Source organism: Ursus americanus, chromosome 10 (genome assembly GCF_024610735.1).
Source record: "Ursus americanus isolate L20-20 chromosome 10, mUrsAme1.1.p, whole genome shotgun sequence".
Taxonomy (NCBI): domain Eukaryota; kingdom Metazoa; phylum Chordata; class Mammalia; order Carnivora; family Ursidae; genus Ursus; species Ursus americanus.
In genome coordinates this window covers 413,317-429,670 of record NC_142136.1, presented here as the reverse complement: position 1 = coordinate 429,670, position 16,354 = coordinate 413,317, and the positions used below count along the sequence as shown (strand labels likewise).

Genomic DNA, 16,354 nt, shown 5'->3' with positions numbered 1-16,354 from the left:
CGCGCTCCCACTCCTGGCTGCGTCTGTCCAGCTCCAACTGGGTCGTGCTGTTTGACCAACAGCCCTTCAGGGCAGGGAAGAGCTCCTAAAGGGAAAGTGCCGGCAGGCAAACTGCAATGGGTGCCCCTTACCTAGAAGAAAAGTGGTTTGTATTGGAGGTGCAGGTAAGTGCACCGTAATATGAAAGTTTACATTTTTAGAGCTTCCAGAACAATAACTTTTTCAGAAAAATGTTCCCCTCTGGCTGATAAAAATATTTGTTGGAAAAGTATGTAAGTTGGCTTGGATGTGTGTTTTAATGGCTGGAAATGCAAGCGTGATTTTGTGGGGTTTGCTCTGCCCTTTGCTGCAGTGACCGTCTGACGGAATGACGGTTCACGCGAGCTTCCTCGTCCGGCTTCTGCTCTCCCTCCGAGCCCCACACAACCTTGTGTACACTTTCACTTTTATTACTGTGACAAAGATACACTTCGCAAGGCCCACTCGAAAATGGTCACCTTTCTGTACCCAGTTAGCATCTCCAGTAATTACAGTTAGGGAAGTAACTGAATACACTTCAGCAGATCTTAGATTGAGGGAAAGTAGCTTGACCCTGCTGCTGTGGGCCCTTCTCGGTCTGGCTCTGCTGTGGGTCCCTCACGTCTGACTGTAGGAAGGGTCCAGGAGGGATCTGCCCTTGTCTCCTCGGCATCAAGGCAACCTGGCCCCAGAGGAGGCGCAGAGAGGGCCGGTGGCAGACCGCAGTGGGCGGCCTGGGATATCAGCCCGCAGGAAAGCGGGGAAGGCGGTTGGGAGGCGCCCGGGGGCTCAGAGCAGCCGTTCACTGTTTGCTGGTGTGGAGAGGACGCGCAGGGCCTGTGGACGCCCGGACCCCGCCCGTGGGGCAAGCTCGCACACCTGTCTGCGCATCCGGGGTTTGCCTCACCCCCTTCGGCCCCCCCTTCCTGTGGCCCCCAGTATCGCAGTGTGATCTGTCCGGTTGCTCTTTGTTGAAATACTGACATTTCCGGGACTTTCAGGATGCCGGGTGCCAACACTTGGAGCCTGTGCTGTCCTAGAATGTTTGAGACGTGGCTGCCGGTCGCCCCACTGAACCCGGCCGCTCTTGCCTGCCTGGGGCAGAGGCAGGCCGCAGTGTGGGCGGGTCGGGCCCCTTGAGCCCTGGGAGTGCTTGGTTCCTCAGCAAAGTGATGCCTTACATTTGTGCAGATCTCCACGTCCCCTGATTTATGTTTCCTGCTCTTGACCTTGACGACATGGGCAGGAGGCAGGAAGACGTGGGATTCTCCCCAGCCGACAGATGAGAGACCCGTGGCCCGGGGCCACACGCACACACACTTGCCGGTGTCATTAGCAACCCGCCAGCTCGGTGGCAAGCTAGATTCTTGATCTCCGGCGACCCCGTTCTTTGGGCGATGACCCCGACAGCTTTCTCTAGTGTGTGTTGTTTTATCTCACGGTTCCCATGATGCACAATCAGCCTCCTTCCTGCCTCATCAAAGGTCTGTGTGCTGGTGGGTCGGGGGTGGGGGGCAGAGGTCCTGTGTCTGTGAGACCCCGTCTCTCCCTGCCTCAGTCTCTCCGTCCATAAAAGGGGCCAATAGCGCTGTCCTGAGAACGGGAACTGTGAATGCAGGTGGAGCCCTTGGTCGAGGCCTGGGCATCGTCAGCATTCAGCCACGTTACCCGTTCGGTGACCGCCGTTCTTACTGTTCTCGTCACACTGCCCTGCTGGGCAGGCTTGTGAAGAGTGAGAGTCTTGGGGACTGGGCTACTGTGGTAACGAAGTAACCAGTCGTCGAATGCCAGGTTTCAGAGTAGACGTCAGTCTCTGCTCCGGCAGAAACCCTTCCTGTTACCCTAACCGTGACCCGGGAGGGGCAGAGGAGAGGGAGAGAGAGAACCCTAAGCAGGCTCCACGCTCGGCGCAGAGCCCTGTGGGGTGGGGGAGCTGGTCCCACGACCCTGCAATCACCACCGCGGCCGAAGTCAGTGTCTGGCATCTAACTCGCGGAGCCCCGAGGCGGGAGCGCACTCTTCACGCCCCACGCGTCTGCTCACGCTCCGCAGCGTCAGTGCAGGGATCTCAGTGCAGGCAGCCCGGGGGCCACAGGGAGATGTCTGCAGGTGGTTTTGGGAGTCATGCCTGGCGGGGTGCTGAGTGGGGCCCGGGTGCTGCAAACACGCCTCCAGCAGCCGGAACGGCCCGCCCCAGAGGAGAACGAGCCCGCAGGGCAGGCCTTGCACTGCGGTGCCGGAGCCGCGGGCCGGGGTGGGGGCACCGGTGTCACGTGGTGTTTCCTGCGTCTCCGCGGGCACAGCGCGACCATCCGCTTCTTGTGTTTTCTGTGTTACATTCAGTGCGACTCAGTAACTTTCTCTACGTGCCCATCTTGCCGGTTCTTTCCACGAGTGAAGGGCTTACGTCTGTGCCGACAGCCCTCAGGAGCGTCTCCCTCCCACGAGCCTTTCTCGTCTCCCAGCAGGAGTGGATTCTGCACCCGGCGCGGCTGCTCCGGCGTGGACGCGCCAGACTCCTCGCCCCCGAGGCTGCATCTGTTCCGACATGGACGTGCTGGCTGGTGGAACGCAGCTGGAAGACATCTGAGGCCAAGAGAACTCCGTGGGGCCACATGAGGCCTCCCCAACCCAGAGATGGGGCTCAGCCACCGTGGCCACGTACCTGCCTTCCTTTTCTCGGGCCAGCGACGGGCCAGGGCCATGCTGAGAGCAGGGACGCGCCACAGCTGGGCTCACAGCTGGGACATGGAGCCGTGGAATCTCGGGGAGTCAGGTGCTGCCTGTCAGGACAGGACGCCGGGAGTGCTGCCACCACGCTCAGGACTCGGAGACTGTGCTCACGGGTGGGCTCGGGTCGGCTTCGCTCGAGTCCTCTTACCTGAGGTGCTGAGAAGGGGGCCACGCTCGTCCCAGTAAGACGCAAAGCCCGTCATTCTGGGCACACGACAGCTCAAGAGGCTTCTTGATAATGTTCTGAGGACAAGGTGCTCCGCTCCTGTGGCTCCTGGAAAAGACGACCTCGGGTTGCCCCAGACGAAAGTCAGACCACTGCTAACCCGAGTCTGCAGCCCAAGGGGATGGACTCCGAGCCTGACGCGCTCACGGCTGCCGGTCAGTGTTAGGGTGTGTGGCCTGTGACCCAGGCCTCCCAGGCTGGGCAAACCAGAACAGACACACACCCACACGAGCTGGATTTGTCTTAAGACCGGTTTGCTGGGCCTCCTGGGCTCCTCCGACTGCCGGCCCTCCCTTCACGCCTGGCCTCCCTCCTCTGGTCCCCCTTCCCATTCCACATGGTTTTCCTCTGGGGGTCAGGGGAAGATCGGGGAGAGAGCAGAAGGAAGGGCACGTGTGCTGGCAGAGTCCTCGTGGAGGCGCCCAGAGGGGACCCCGGGGGCGTCACTCGGTATCGCTGTGATTCGGGACCATCACTGGCACGTTGAGGACAGAGCCGGGGGTGCTGAACGCCCCGCCCGACACAGACGAGCCCACTCACAGACTGTCCCACAGAGAGCGTCCTGAGTGCGTCCGACCAGGAGAAGAAGCAGGGAAGGAAGGGAGAGGGGTGGTGTTCCCAGCGAGGGCATTTGGACCTTCTTGGATGGCAGGTGGGACCCATCCAGCCCACCATAGGGAACAGAAGCACCAAGGGGACTGTGTTGGTTTGGACGGGCAGATCCTTCCAGCCCCCAGCTGACTGTGACGGAGTTCTCCACGTGCAAAACACAAGTGCCATCCCCTCAGGAATTTACAGTTCAAGTTTCTTTGAGGCACCAGAAGGAAGGAGACAGAACACCCACTGGGTGGGAGAGCCCGTGGGAAGTGTGGGAAACCAAGGCCTGAGGGGGCAGTGAAGGGTTGTGCAGTCCACCAAGACGGGCCAGGGCAGGGCACGCCTGGACTCTTGTGGGGACTCGGGTTCACAGGCCTGACAGAGAGGCTGTATCTCGGGAAGTGTCCTCCCGGCGGAAAGCCGTGAGCAGGTGTTTCTGGGGGAGTCGGAACTGTAGCCTCAGAACGCAGGGCCTGGGGCAAAGCTGTAAGAGGGAGGGAGGGGCCGGAGTCTTGGGACCCACATGTGAGCCCTGTGTGCAGAGGCCCTGGCCCTCGGGCCTGCAGGCTGCAGACGGGCCTGGGATGTGCAGCGGTGTCTGCACTTGCCGTGTTTTGTGTCACAGTAATCATAAGCACCGCTTACACGTGTCCGCTAGCCCTCCGAGGGCGAGCACTGGCTCTGGCCTGGAGAGGGACTTCTAGGACACAGGAAGGGCACGGCCGTGAGGAGGCCCTGCCCCCGGAGCGCTGCCCTGGCTCCACGGAACGCCTCCCCTGGGCCGTCCCTCCTGAGTCCTGTCCTGTGTGGGGCACGTGGGACACGCTAGATGTCTCAGGCTGAAAAGCCCTACTTGCAAAGGTGATTAGGATGTTTTCTTTGCTGGGGAGAATTACTGGTTACTTTTCGGATTGTTCCATCTTCTGTCTGCAAGAGCCGTGAGGGTCTTTGAAAGTCATGTGACCCCGTTTATTCATCTAGGAAATTAGGCCAGTAGGACAACTGCCTCTGGACGCAGAGTTGGCTCATTGACTTTCCAAAATCAGGAGGTGATTTGGATTTTCTGCAGAAAGCCCTGAGTGAGTTCTGAGCCCCAGCCCAGCGCACGAGGCCGCCCAAGCGTTTAGGGCTTTGTCGTCCTCAGTCGTCTCTGGGACGGTGGGCTCGCAGAGGGCGCCTGTCGGTCTCCCTGGGAGCATTTGGGGCCATGAAGCTCTCTCTCCCGCAGTTTCCCTGATAGAAACAAGGGAGAGCAGCATTCACGAGAGAATTTCCAAGTCCCCGAAACTCTCAAGAGCCTCCCTTCTTTGATGAGGGAGCGGAACCAAGTAGGCGGGCCTGTGCGGGGCCGGGGTCAGGGTCCATGTGGGAGGGAGGTGCGGGCGTCCGGTGGGATGAAGTCAGCTCGTGCCTCCTTCCTGCACGTCACCCGGCGCATCTTTCCAGGGGGAAGAACCTGGCACAGCCCTGCGGGGGCAGCACCCTTCCAACCACGGCACAGCGGTGAGCAGGCCATCCGGGAGGGCCAGAGCGTGTCATGACCTCAGCTTTGAGGACACTCGTGACAGCAGTGGACCGTGGGTATAAGTCCCGGTCACTTCGCGCCAACAGAGACAGAGCGAACAGAGGGGCGTGTCTCCCACAAGTGCTGACACGGGCCCAGCCTGCTGAGGTTGCTTTAATTAAATTTAAAAACTGCTTTGGCGTAGAGCTGAAAAGATCTGAAAATATAACTTTGGACAGCAGCTGTATGAGCTTTGACATTCACCCAGCTGTGCCCCCCCAGACCTGGTTTGTCGTCTCTGAGGCCGGCCACCCGGCAGTGATGTTCCAGGCTCCTCGGTGACCTGCAACCCCCCTCCACAGCCAGCCGGACCATGTCCTCAGGAAGGTCGTGCACACGGGACCCGCCAGCGTCTCAGGGCCGCCGCAGCCAAGGACCACAGCCGCGGGCGGGAGGGCGGGGTGCCTAAAACAGCAGGAGCGTGCGTTTCCGGTGGTGGAGGCCACCCGTCCAGAATCAAGGTGTTGCAGGGCTGTCCTCCCTCCAGAGGCTCGAGGGGCCCTGCCTGACTCCTCCAGCTCCTGCAGCTTGCTGGAGCCCTTGGCTTGGAGGCACGTAACTTCAGGCTCCCTCTGGTGTCTCTGCCCTCTTTCAGGACGCCTGTCCTGGCGGGTTAGCACCCACCCCGCTCACCCGCTCCAGTGAGCACACCCCCTGCACCTGAGCTGCGGAGGGTCAGGGTCTCAGCATGTCCCGTGGGGGCACATGCAGCCTGTCCCACTGGTTGGCAGGATACAGAGCAGGGACAGTCCGGGCACGTCCCGAGGACAGCAGAGCCAGGAGTGGACCCATCTCTGGATGCTCCGGCCCAAGCTGCCTTCGGGTCATGGTCTGTCCTTCTGTCTCACGGGTCCGTGACCAAGTGTGGTTTCCAAGTGTCACAACCTGACACAGACAATGAGAAGTGTCAGAGATCTGTCAGCTCACTAATGAGGGACCAGCAAGTCGGCACAGCTGGTTGGAACAGGCTTTCAGGAAAGTGGGTGCTCACCTGTCGGAGCGAGGCTGCTGGGTCGGACACAAACTGGGTGATGTCCTTCAAGGCCATTACAGATATTAAACACAGGGCTCCTGGGGGGCTCCGTCGGTGACGCGTCTGCCTTTAGCTCAGGTCGTGATCCCAGGGTCTTGGGATCGAGTCCTGCTCGGGCTCCCTGCTCAGTGAGGAGCCTGCTTCTCCTTCTTCTCCCTCTGCAGCTCTCCCTGCTTGTGTTCTCTCTCTCTCTCTCTCAAATTAAAAAAAAATATATTAAATATATATTAATTTATATTTTGATATATTTACATTAATATTTAAATAATAAAGTTTTATTTATTGATTATTAAATAGTTATTTATAAGAACCCCCACCATAAATATTTATTTAATACTAATTTATTTAATTATTTATTTATTTGATATTAGCTAATTCCATTTATTCATTATTAGTTATATGACTAAATAATAAGGTGTTTTAAATATCTACATACTTTTTACTATTATATTTTCAATATCTATTTAATAAACATCTAGGAGTAACTGTACAGATACATCCATATTTATAGAAGTTATCTTTTCTGGTGGCAGAAATTACTTGCCTCTTCGCTGGACAAGGTCTGTGAGTCCACATGTAACCTCGGGTCCGAGTCCGCGATTCATGTCCAGTAGTGAATGTGTGACAGGGCACTTTGCTCGGCTGGTGACCTAGGCCTGGGGGTGAGCTCGGGAGGGGACCCCAGCGTGACAGGGAGGCCAGATCCTCTTCTTGACGTGGACAGTGACCCTCCTCCAGCGCACACGTCGGAACGCATCGTGGGGACCCCGTACCAGCGGCCAAATCGTGATTCAGCCAACAGGAGAGTCCGCTTACAGGCCGAATGCCCTCACGAGGAGTTGACACGTCACCAGGTAGCGACTTCACGGCCGTGAGCGTGGAGACGCCGAGACCCCTCATTTCCACAGAGGGTCTGTCTGCCGGACAATTCTTTACTTGAGGCTGAACAGAAAATAAGGGGACTCTTGTTGCAGTTTCGAGAGTCCGCGAGAATAGATGTGTGGACCATGGCGTCTGCAAGACACTCCAGATGGGACCAAAGAGCGTGGTCCAATTTTTAGAATTTACAGTGAGGAACCCGCCCCCACCCCACCCCCGTGACCCGTGACCCGTGACCCCGTCATGGACGATGTGCAGGTGGAATTTGCTCCTGTTCAGTGCTCGGGGCCCCTCAGACCTGCAGCTGGGCTGTCCCAGGGCTGCGAGCAGGCGCAGGCCCCCCGGCCCCTGCCTCCGGGCTCCCGCGGCCCGGCTCCCGCGGAAGGACAGCAGCACGTCCCAGGGTCCACCTCACCCCCTGGAGTCTGTTACTTACAAGCGGCAGCGACTCGATCCTAGAGGCCAGCGCCTCCCGTTTCCTTCAGAGGCCGCGCGGAGGTCCCCTCGTCCTCGGCGCACAGCAGGCCTGCCCCCCTTCCAGGTGCGCAGGGTTTGGGACGCGGCCAGTGAGTCAGGGTCGGGCAGAGCGCAGGGCGCAGCGGGACTGGGGCAAGCACCGACAGCTGCCCATCCTGGGGACGGGAATCAGCTAGTGATGTCCAGGGACTTCACCAAACACACTGGTCGACGTTGGACCCGCTGCGGCCGCAGGCGGTGCTGGTTCGGGATGTTCAATCTGCTCGTGTGTGTGAGGGCGCAGAGGCTGGAGCCAAGGCGACAAACGCCAGCTGCTGCTGCTTCTTTCTCCCCCCTCCCCCCTCCCCTCCACCCTCCCCCTCCCCCTCCCCCCTCCCCTCTTCCTGTGCCGGTGCCCTGCCGCTGGCCGCTTCCCTCCCTGGGGGGCTGACGCCCCTCTGGGCTGCGCGAAGGTCAAAAGATGCAGAGAGATTCTGCAAGAAACCGTGCTCCGCGCATGGCAGGCTCTCGGAGCGCGTGTGAAACGCAGGAGGAGCGCTTCCCCTGTGCGCCCCTGTCAAGTAGGGGTGTGGCCACGCCCACCGAGCTGTCTGGATTTTCTGGGCCGGGGCTGAACACATTGTCTCTCCGCTACTGCCCTGCTCATTTGCCTTTCTCTGCGTGCAGGCCCAGGAAACGATGAGTCCTGATAAAGTCATGAGGGGACTACGTGCCCAGCGTTGGGCAGGGCACTGGACGCAGGAACCGTGGGGTCGGAGGGCCGCGGGGGCTCCCCCGCCACTGTGTTTGTGACTCCACCGTCTGCTGTGCGTCCGGGGCTTCAGTCGCACTTTGCTTCTGTTGATTTCATGGCGCAAGTGTGGGTCAGAGGCCCGACTCGGTGCTGAAGCAGCTGAACAGAATGGGAATCCAGTTCTGTGGGGTCTGCCGTCCCTCTCTAGTCCCTCCTGCCACAGGTGGTGGAGCGGGGGCACCGCCACCTTGTGCATGGACCGGCATCTCCACCCTGCCGCTGGGACTGTGTCCTGTCCCTGCCGGGTCGGCCGTCGGGCCGACCAGCCAGCCAATCCTAACTCGACTCCCTGTTTGTGTGTGAGACATCTTAAAAAAATAACTCATTCAGGTGGAGTTCCATAGAATCAGTCATTGCACTATGAACAGTTCAGGGCATTTAGTGAATCCACAAGGCACCTCTCCCTAGTTCGGGAACATTCCATCACGAGCAGCCACTCCCTGCCCCCGCCCAGCGCCTGGCAGCCCCACGTCTGTGTCCCGTCTGCAGACTCACCTCTCCTGGGCCTTCTCGGAACAGCATCCAGCGGTGTGTGGCTCTTGGGTGGCTTGTTGCGCGCGGCCGACGTTGCCCAGATGCTCCCATGGTGCCGACTGCGCCAGAGCTGTGCTCCCTTCACGGCTGGGTAGCACTCTGTTGTGTGGACAGACCACATCTGGTCTGCTCGGTGACGGAGGGACATCTGGCTGGTGTCCACTGTCCGGCTGTGGTGAGTAGCGCCGCTGCATTTCCCACGCGCCACGCGTACATCCACACGCTCGTTTTCACGTCTTGTTTTCAGTCGATGGTTAATTTTTTTCCAGAAGCCCATTTTGAAAATATTATTGGTGCCTTTATTTCCATTCCGTTAAAACTCATACAGCACCTCAGTCATGTGCAGGACACAAAATCAATGCGCAGAAATCAGCTGCTTTCCTGTACGCGAGCAACGTAACCGTAGACAGAGAAGTTAGGGAGTTGATTCCTTTCACAGTCGCAACAAGAGCCGTAAGATGCCTAGGAATAACCCTAACCAAAGAAGTAAAGGATCTGTGCTCTAGAAACTCCACAACACTTATGAAAGACATTGAGGAAGACACAAAAAGATGGAAAAACATTCCATGATCATGGATAGGAAGAATAAACATTGTTAAAATGTCAATAATACCTAGAGCAATCTACACTTTCAATGAAATCCCTATTCAAATACCACTGGCATTTTTCAAAGAGCTGGAACAAACAATCCTAAAATTTGTATGAAACCAGGAAATCCCGAATCACCAAGGCAATGTTGAAAAAGAAAAACAAAGCTGGGGGCAACACGTTGCCTGATTTCAAGCTATATTACAAAGCTGTGATCACCAAGACAGCATGGTACTGGCACAAAAACAGACACACACACCAATGGAACAGAATAGAGAGGCCAGATATGGACCCTCAACTCTATGGTCAACTAATCTTCAACAAATCAGGAAAAAATATCCAATGGAAAAAAGACAGTCTCTTCAATAAACAGTGCTGGGAAAATTGGACAGCTAAATACAGAAGAATGAACCTCGACCACTCTCTCACACCATACACAAAAATAGACTCCAAATGGATGAAAGACCTCGATGTGAGACAGGAATCCATCAAAATCCTAGAGGAGAACATAGGCTGTAATCTCTTTGACATCGGCCACAGCAACTTCTTTCATGACACGTCTCCAAAGGCAAGGGAAACAAAAGCAAAAATGAACTATTGAAACTTCATCAAGGTAAAAAGCTTCTGCACAGCAAAGGAAACAGTCAACAAAACTAAGAGGCAACCCACAGAATGGGAGAAAATATTTGCAAATGACACTTCAGATAAAGGGCTGGTATCCAAGATCTATAAAGAGCCTCTCAAACTCAACACCCAAAAAAACAAATAATCAAGTCAAAAAATGGGCAGAAGACATGAACAGACACTTCTCCAAAGAAGACATATGATTGGCTAACAGACACATGAAAAAATATTCAACATCATTAGCCATCAGGGAAATTCAAATCAAAACCACACTGAGATATCACCTTATGCCAGTTAGAACGGCAAAAACTGACATGGCAGGAAACAATAAATGTTGGCGAGGATGTGGAGAAAGGGGATCCCTCCTACATTGTTGGTGGGAATGCAAGCTGGTACAGCCACTTTGGAAAACAGTGTGGAGGTCCCTCAAGACATTAAAAATACAGCTACCCTACTACCCAGCAATTGCACTACTGGGTATTTACCCCAAAGATACAGGTGTAGTGAAAAGAAGGGGCACCTGCACCCCAATGTTCATAACAGCAATGTCCACAATAGCCCAACTGTGGATGGAGCCAAGATGTCCTTCAACAGATGAATGGATAAAGAAGTGGTTCATCTATACAATGGAATATTACTCAGCCATCAGAAAGGATGAATACCCACCATTTGCACTGACATGGATGGACCAGGAGGGGATTATGCTAAGTGAAATACATCAAGCAGAGAAGACAATTATATGGTTTCACTCATTTGTGGAACATAAGGAATACAGTGGAGGACATTAGGAGAAGGAAGGGAAAAAATGAAGGGGGGGGCAGTAAACAGAGGGGGAGATGAATCATGAGAGACTATGGACTCCGGGAAACAAACTGAGGGCTTCAGAGGGGAGGGGGTGGGGGAATGGGATAGGCTGGTGATGGGTAGTAAGGAGGGCACGTATTGCGTGGAGCACTGGGTGTTATACGCAACGAATCATGGAACTTTACATCAAAAGCTAAAGATGTACTGTATGGCAAGTAACATAACATAATTTTAAAAAATTAATAAATCTGATAAAGTTAAATAATAAATTTTCTTTTTGGAATAAATAAAATATTTAAACGTAACATTGTGAGTTTTAACATACGTCCTTTTAGGTTGTTCAGTATCTTTCTCAAATACTTCAATGCTCTAGGAAAACTATTAGAATGTACATAAAAGTGTCTGTATGGGGTGCACATTTTTCCTTCTGTCTCAGGTCCCAAGGTGGCCTGGCCGGCACTGGTCACAATGGCCAGGTGTCAGGGCCCCAGGGGGAGGCCTGGGGCCAGTGTCGCCGTCCAGTAGACCTGTGCGGTAAAAAGCCATCACCGTCGTAATAACGGTTACAATAATATTGTGTGCTAGGACAGTGGATGTCTTCTCAATGCTCCATAGGGATTGATGACGAAAGAGTCCTTGGGACACTTTGCTCCTTGTATTCATTTGCAACGTACAACTGCGGAAACCATGCTGAGATTCAGGCTGACGGCACACGGGTTATGGGTGCAGCCTGTTCCCCTTCCCTGCTGACCTTTCTCCCCCCTTCCTCCCTCATCAGAGCAGGTCTGGGCTGGGGACATGCTGGCTCTTGACTTGTCCGGGGTCTCGGTCCCTGAGCTGCTGCAGGGGGGCCGGGTCCCCATGTTCCTGACAGTCATTGGATTTGGCCCTGGGTCCACCCACATGGTGGGGGAGGTGGGGCTTGAGCTCAGGCGTCTTGGACAGTAAGGCACATCACGGTGCTACACGGCCCCCAGCCCCTCCTCTGGGCCGTGGGGACCGCTGGGCAGCCCCCAGGCCTCCGCCCACATCCACGGTCCAGAGGCCTTGCCGGGGAAGCTGCTGTGGGGTTATTTGAGGTCATGCCTGCCCACCCAGTCTGCAAAATCAGGGCCACGTCATGCCCAAGTCTCTGAGGCCTCCAGAATCTGCTCTGAGATAAGAGTAAAAGGCAACAGAAGGCAGTAAACAAAGGGGCCGCCTGCCCTGCTGACACTTGCAGGGTGCATGGCACAAAGCTGCAGCCTGTCCCCAGGCAAGGCCTCCAGGTGCAGCCCCGAGACTTCTCTGCTGAGTCCCCGGCGTCCCCAGGTCTCCCGGGCTCCCTGGCCAAGCCTGCAGCGGGGAATGCTGGCAAAGGAAAAGCTTTTGTCCAACCTCGCTTATCTGATTTCACCAGCAGGCAGCCTGTCTTGTGATAACAAATCACTTCCTCTGTTAAACAGGGCAGGGGTGTTTGTAAACGCGGCGGGGGCCAGATGGAGCAGATTTAGGGAGGCTCCTTCCCTGGGAGGCTGTGGAAGGGGACCCTCTCTGCTCTTGGTGGGGTAGGGGTGTGGGTGGTGAAGTCGCCGCCTGAGGGGACACCGTGAGCTGGGCACCACCGGGTTCTGTATCGTTTCTGGGACCTGTATGTCCGGCCTCCCCCTCAAGGTCGTTTGAAGTGCACGGTGTCCTCCGTTTGCTCCCTCCTGAACTCCCCCAGATAACTGCAAGGAGCCTGAAGAGCTACTGGCCTCCAGTGTAGAGGAGGGAAGAGGAGCGAAGATTACACGGACGGGCGGAGGGGACCCCCGAACACTCACGTCCCGCTAAGGCCTGAGGTCCAAACAGTGGCAGGGTCCCTTCTACCACCTCCTCGCTCTTCTTGGTGATGAAGGATATGCCCCGGACGCTCTGCTCACAGAAGCCTGTCCTCTTGGCTCAGGAGTGGCCGCTGAGAGATCTTTGCAGGGAGAACTAATTCACAGGGCAGTCCGGTATTCACACATCTTCGATGATTATTATGGAAACAGTCAAACCCACAGGAAGCCGAGAGACCAGTAGAGCGAGCCCTGTCATCCACTGGCCCTTCCATGATGCCAGCCCCAGGTGGCTGGGTTCGTCTACACTCCACCCACTTCCTCACTGGGCTATTTTAAGCCAGTCCCAGACATTATATTGTTTTATCCCTAATATTTCAGAAAGTATTTATGAAAGATAAGAGCTAAGCCCAACTCCCAGGCTCCACAACTCCATATTTGCACCTAGAATAATTGCCAGTGACCCCTGGAGGTCACCAGACGTCATTGCTCACCCGTCCTGCTGGCTCCGCGACATTTTTAAGTAGCTGTGTTTTCCAGCCAGGGCCTCCAAGTCTGTTTTCATCTTTCCGTCTCCCTTCCCCGCCCTTCCTTTGTGATTTATTTGTCTGCGGTGGGTGGGGTTGCTGCCGTGTGCGGGCTGGGCCTGGACGGGCGCTGGCCTCCTGCTCTGCACTCTCACCAGGACCCAGCCTGCTGGCCTCCCCGGCTGCCGGCCTCTCCGTGCCGTGGGCCTCTCCATGCTGCCGGCCTCTCCGTGCCGCCGGCCTCTCCATGCCGCGGGCCTGGCGGCCACCCCACTATCTCACTGGAGGGCCTGCAAGGGAAGGCGCTCTAATCTTATTCTCCCCTTTTTCGTTATTACTTGGACTACTTCTCTGAGGAGAGAAGCCCTCCATCAGCCGTCTGGCCCCCTGGAGGGCAGTTCTTCTGGGAAGTGAGGGAAATGCTTCCTTCTTCCCCTGGGTTCACCAGCTCCCAGGAAAGCGAGTCCGTTTTTAGCGTCTGGTATTGTTATAGCATCGTTATAAACTCCTGGATTTCACGGCATTTGATCTGTTTCAGCCCGTTGCAGAGGCTTGAACGGCCACACCTGTGGCCAGGGGCTGGCGCTCCCTTTCAAGAGTCCACCACGCACCTCTCCGTTCCTCGACAGCCCAGCCTCCCTTCACGTCTGTATTTTGTGCTGTTGCTTTGATGGGCATCTTGCAAGGGTTAGGGATTTTTCCTGGTTGGGATTTTTATGGGAGAAATGGAATGAGCAGCGTTACCTAAAAAGGGAACAGGGTTCCTCTTTCTGCCTTACTTACGTTTCTCAAAAGTTTTACTCTGAGAGGAGAACAGAGAAACTTCTCTTGCCCACTGCCAACCATGGTTTCTTCCCACATGGAAGTGTCATTTTGCAGCTCAACATACTTGCTCAAAATAGGGGAATAGGGACAGAGGCCGGACAGAGGGAGTGGGCCACAGAGGCAGCTGTGCTCTGGCCCCTCTCCTTGCAAAGCCTCAAACACCCACAACCTGGGCATGGTCCCAAGGGTCAGGGCCTGTCCTTCTCATGCACTCCTGCTGTGGCTGCACCCTGGGGGGCTCCTGTGCCCCAGGATGGGCACCAGCCCCATCCACGCCCAACAGACCGTGTCACAGTTGCTCTGCCCGTGAGCCTGGGACCCAGGAGAGATAGGCAGGGCCCTGCCGGCAGGCATGAGGCTGTGGGCAGGGAGCCCGGGGTCGCGAGATCAGGGGTCCTGTCTGGAGGGTCCCTGGAAGGGTGCTCAGGACCTGCTTCGAGGGGCAGGAAGGAGCTCAGTGCAGTCAGGGAAGCCTGCCGACTTCATCTTCCTATGGCTGGGCAGGAGGCCCTCTGAGCTACGCTCCCCAAGGCAGAGGAAAGCCGTGTCCACAGCTGGGCAAGGGCGCAGGGAGAACTTGCATTGGCCAGTCCCTTGGCCCCTCCCTGCGACCTGGGCACAGCGTGGCAGCAGCGGGACCAGGGCTCACCAGTGCTGCGGGAGGCGTGTGTGAACACGGGCAGAAGGGCAGGAGTGTGCACAGGAGCCCACCGGCTGACTTGGTCACCCTGCAGGTGAGGTGGCCTTTGACAAAGGAAGGAAGAGCCAGAGGGACAGGAAAGGTGTTTCCGCCCGCCTCTCCCCAGGGATCCATGGCCGAGGAGGTGGCACAGAGCGCGGCAGCACCTGGAGAGCGGGGCCGCATGGCCTGGGACCCCTCGCTGGGCCGCGGGGTGCTGGGATGTTCTGACAGGCCCTGCTACACGGAAGGTCTCTTCCCAAGGTTTGTGTGTTCCTGCCTTCGGCCCCCAACACCCCCGCCCCGCCCCCACGCAGCCCCGAGACCACACGGTGAGCGTGGACCTGAGTCCAGCACAGGCTGTCCTGTCCCCACAGACACGTGTCCCCCTGTGACCACCCGTGGGTGCAGGGCCCTCCCCTGGGTGGCTCGTGTCTCTGGCATTGTCTTGGCACCAAGCAGACGTGCAGTAAGTGCTCGAGAACGAAAGAGTAACACAGACGCGTTGCCTCCCGCTTCCGGAGGCCGGAAGTCTGAGCATCGGGTGGCTGCTTCCTTCTGGGGGCTCTGGGAAGACTGCATTCCCTGCCTTTTCCAGCTTGGGGGACCTGTGTCACTCAGCCCGTGGCCCGCCCTTAACTTCAAACTAGCAGCCTCTCCGGCCCTCCTGCCTCCCTCCCTCCCTCCTAAGGACCCACCCAGATAACCAGGATCTCCTCCCATTTTAAAGTCCTCAGTGGGGGCCCCTGGGGGGCTCAGTCGGTGAAGCGTAGGCCTTCGGCTGAGGTCCTGATCCCGGTGTCTGGGTATCGAGTCTCACGTCGGGCTCCCTGCTCAGCAGGGAGCCTGCTTCTCCCTCTGCCTCTGCTCCCCTTCCTTGTGCTCTCTTGCTCTCTTTCTGTCAAATTAATAAATAAATAGAATCTTTAAAAATAAAGAAAGAAAGAAAAATAAAATCCTCAACTCAATCTTGCCTGCAGGGTGTCACGGCTCTGGGGATTCCGTGTGGATGCCTCTGCCGACCACAAAAGCCACATAAAGACCTTCACGTGCATCCCCACTCTACACATTGCCTCTCAGATGGGTAAGTGGGTTGGTGCACATTTCAAACCGGAGCTCAGATAAACCATTCCATGTCAGCGAGTTTGTGCGAGAACACAAACGTCCTGGGTCCTCGGTTGCTTCTGCTGTCCGTGGTCGGTCTGCTCACGGCTGCGCCAGCTGGAAGCAGCCTTGGCTTCAGTTCCGAAGTTCTGAGGGCCAAGTTGCTGTGCCTCCAGGCTGGGGTGGGGTGGGAGGGGGAATTTGGGGGCCATGGCCACAAGTGGGGTTGCCGTCGCCTCTCCCTGAGGGTGGGCAGCACTTAGAGAAGGGAGTGCTGTCAGGCCTGTATTCAACAGTCAGTCCTCAACCCTGGACCACCAGCCCACTGGATCCCTGAGACTGGAGTCCATGTGAACTCCCCTCCTCCTTCCCTCTGAGGCTCCTGGAGACCCTCCCACCTCCCTCCACCCAGAACTACCGCGGACCTGGCCCTCAGCCTGAATTCCCTCCGGGTCCTCTTGTTCACTCATCCATTCAATGACTATCGTCCAGGAACCAAGGGAGACGGCCACCTATTCACGTACCTTGTACCCTGCGTAGCCACTGT

General features: G+C 56.6%; 1 protein-coding gene across 3 annotated transcripts; it reads right to left on the bottom strand.

Annotated features, from left to right (window-relative positions):
- Positions 1-339: 339 nt before the first annotated feature.
- On the bottom strand, positions 340-13,249 carry LOC123776742 (uncharacterized). 3 transcript variants are annotated; one of them, XM_087864925.1, is made up of 5 exons: positions 8,816-13,249; positions 7,487-8,419; positions 6,130-7,113; positions 2,900-6,023; positions 340-2,801 (listed from the first exon to the last, which is right to left on the bottom strand). In XM_087864925.1, exons 1-2 carry the CDS (start codon positions 9,129-9,131, stop codon positions 7,782-7,784), a joined length of 954 nt encoding a protein of 317 aa, XP_087721051.1. In that variant the 5' UTR covers positions 9,132-13,249; the 3' UTR covers positions 340-2,801; positions 2,900-6,023; positions 6,130-7,113; positions 7,487-7,781. The 3 variants fall into 3 exon arrangements, 2 of the variants coding, with proteins under 2 accessions (XP_087721051.1, XP_087721050.1); XR_015725874.1 differs by having other exon boundaries at positions 340-6,023; positions 7,487-7,786; positions 8,816-13,243; XM_087864924.1 differs by having other exon boundaries at positions 340-6,023.
- Between the last annotated feature and the right edge of the window lie 3,105 nt (positions 13,250-16,354).

Bases quoted from the DNA above. Each gene is read 5' to 3' on its own strand.
- LOC123776742 (XM_087864924.1), bottom strand. From the start codon at position 9,131: ATGGGCTTCTGGAAAAAAATTAACCATCGACTGAAAACAAGACGTGAA. The intron at 8,420-8,815 runs GTGAGTCTGCAG...CATTCTGTTCAG, and splicing joins TCCGAGAAGGCCCAGGAGAG to CTGCTTCAGCACCGAGTCGG.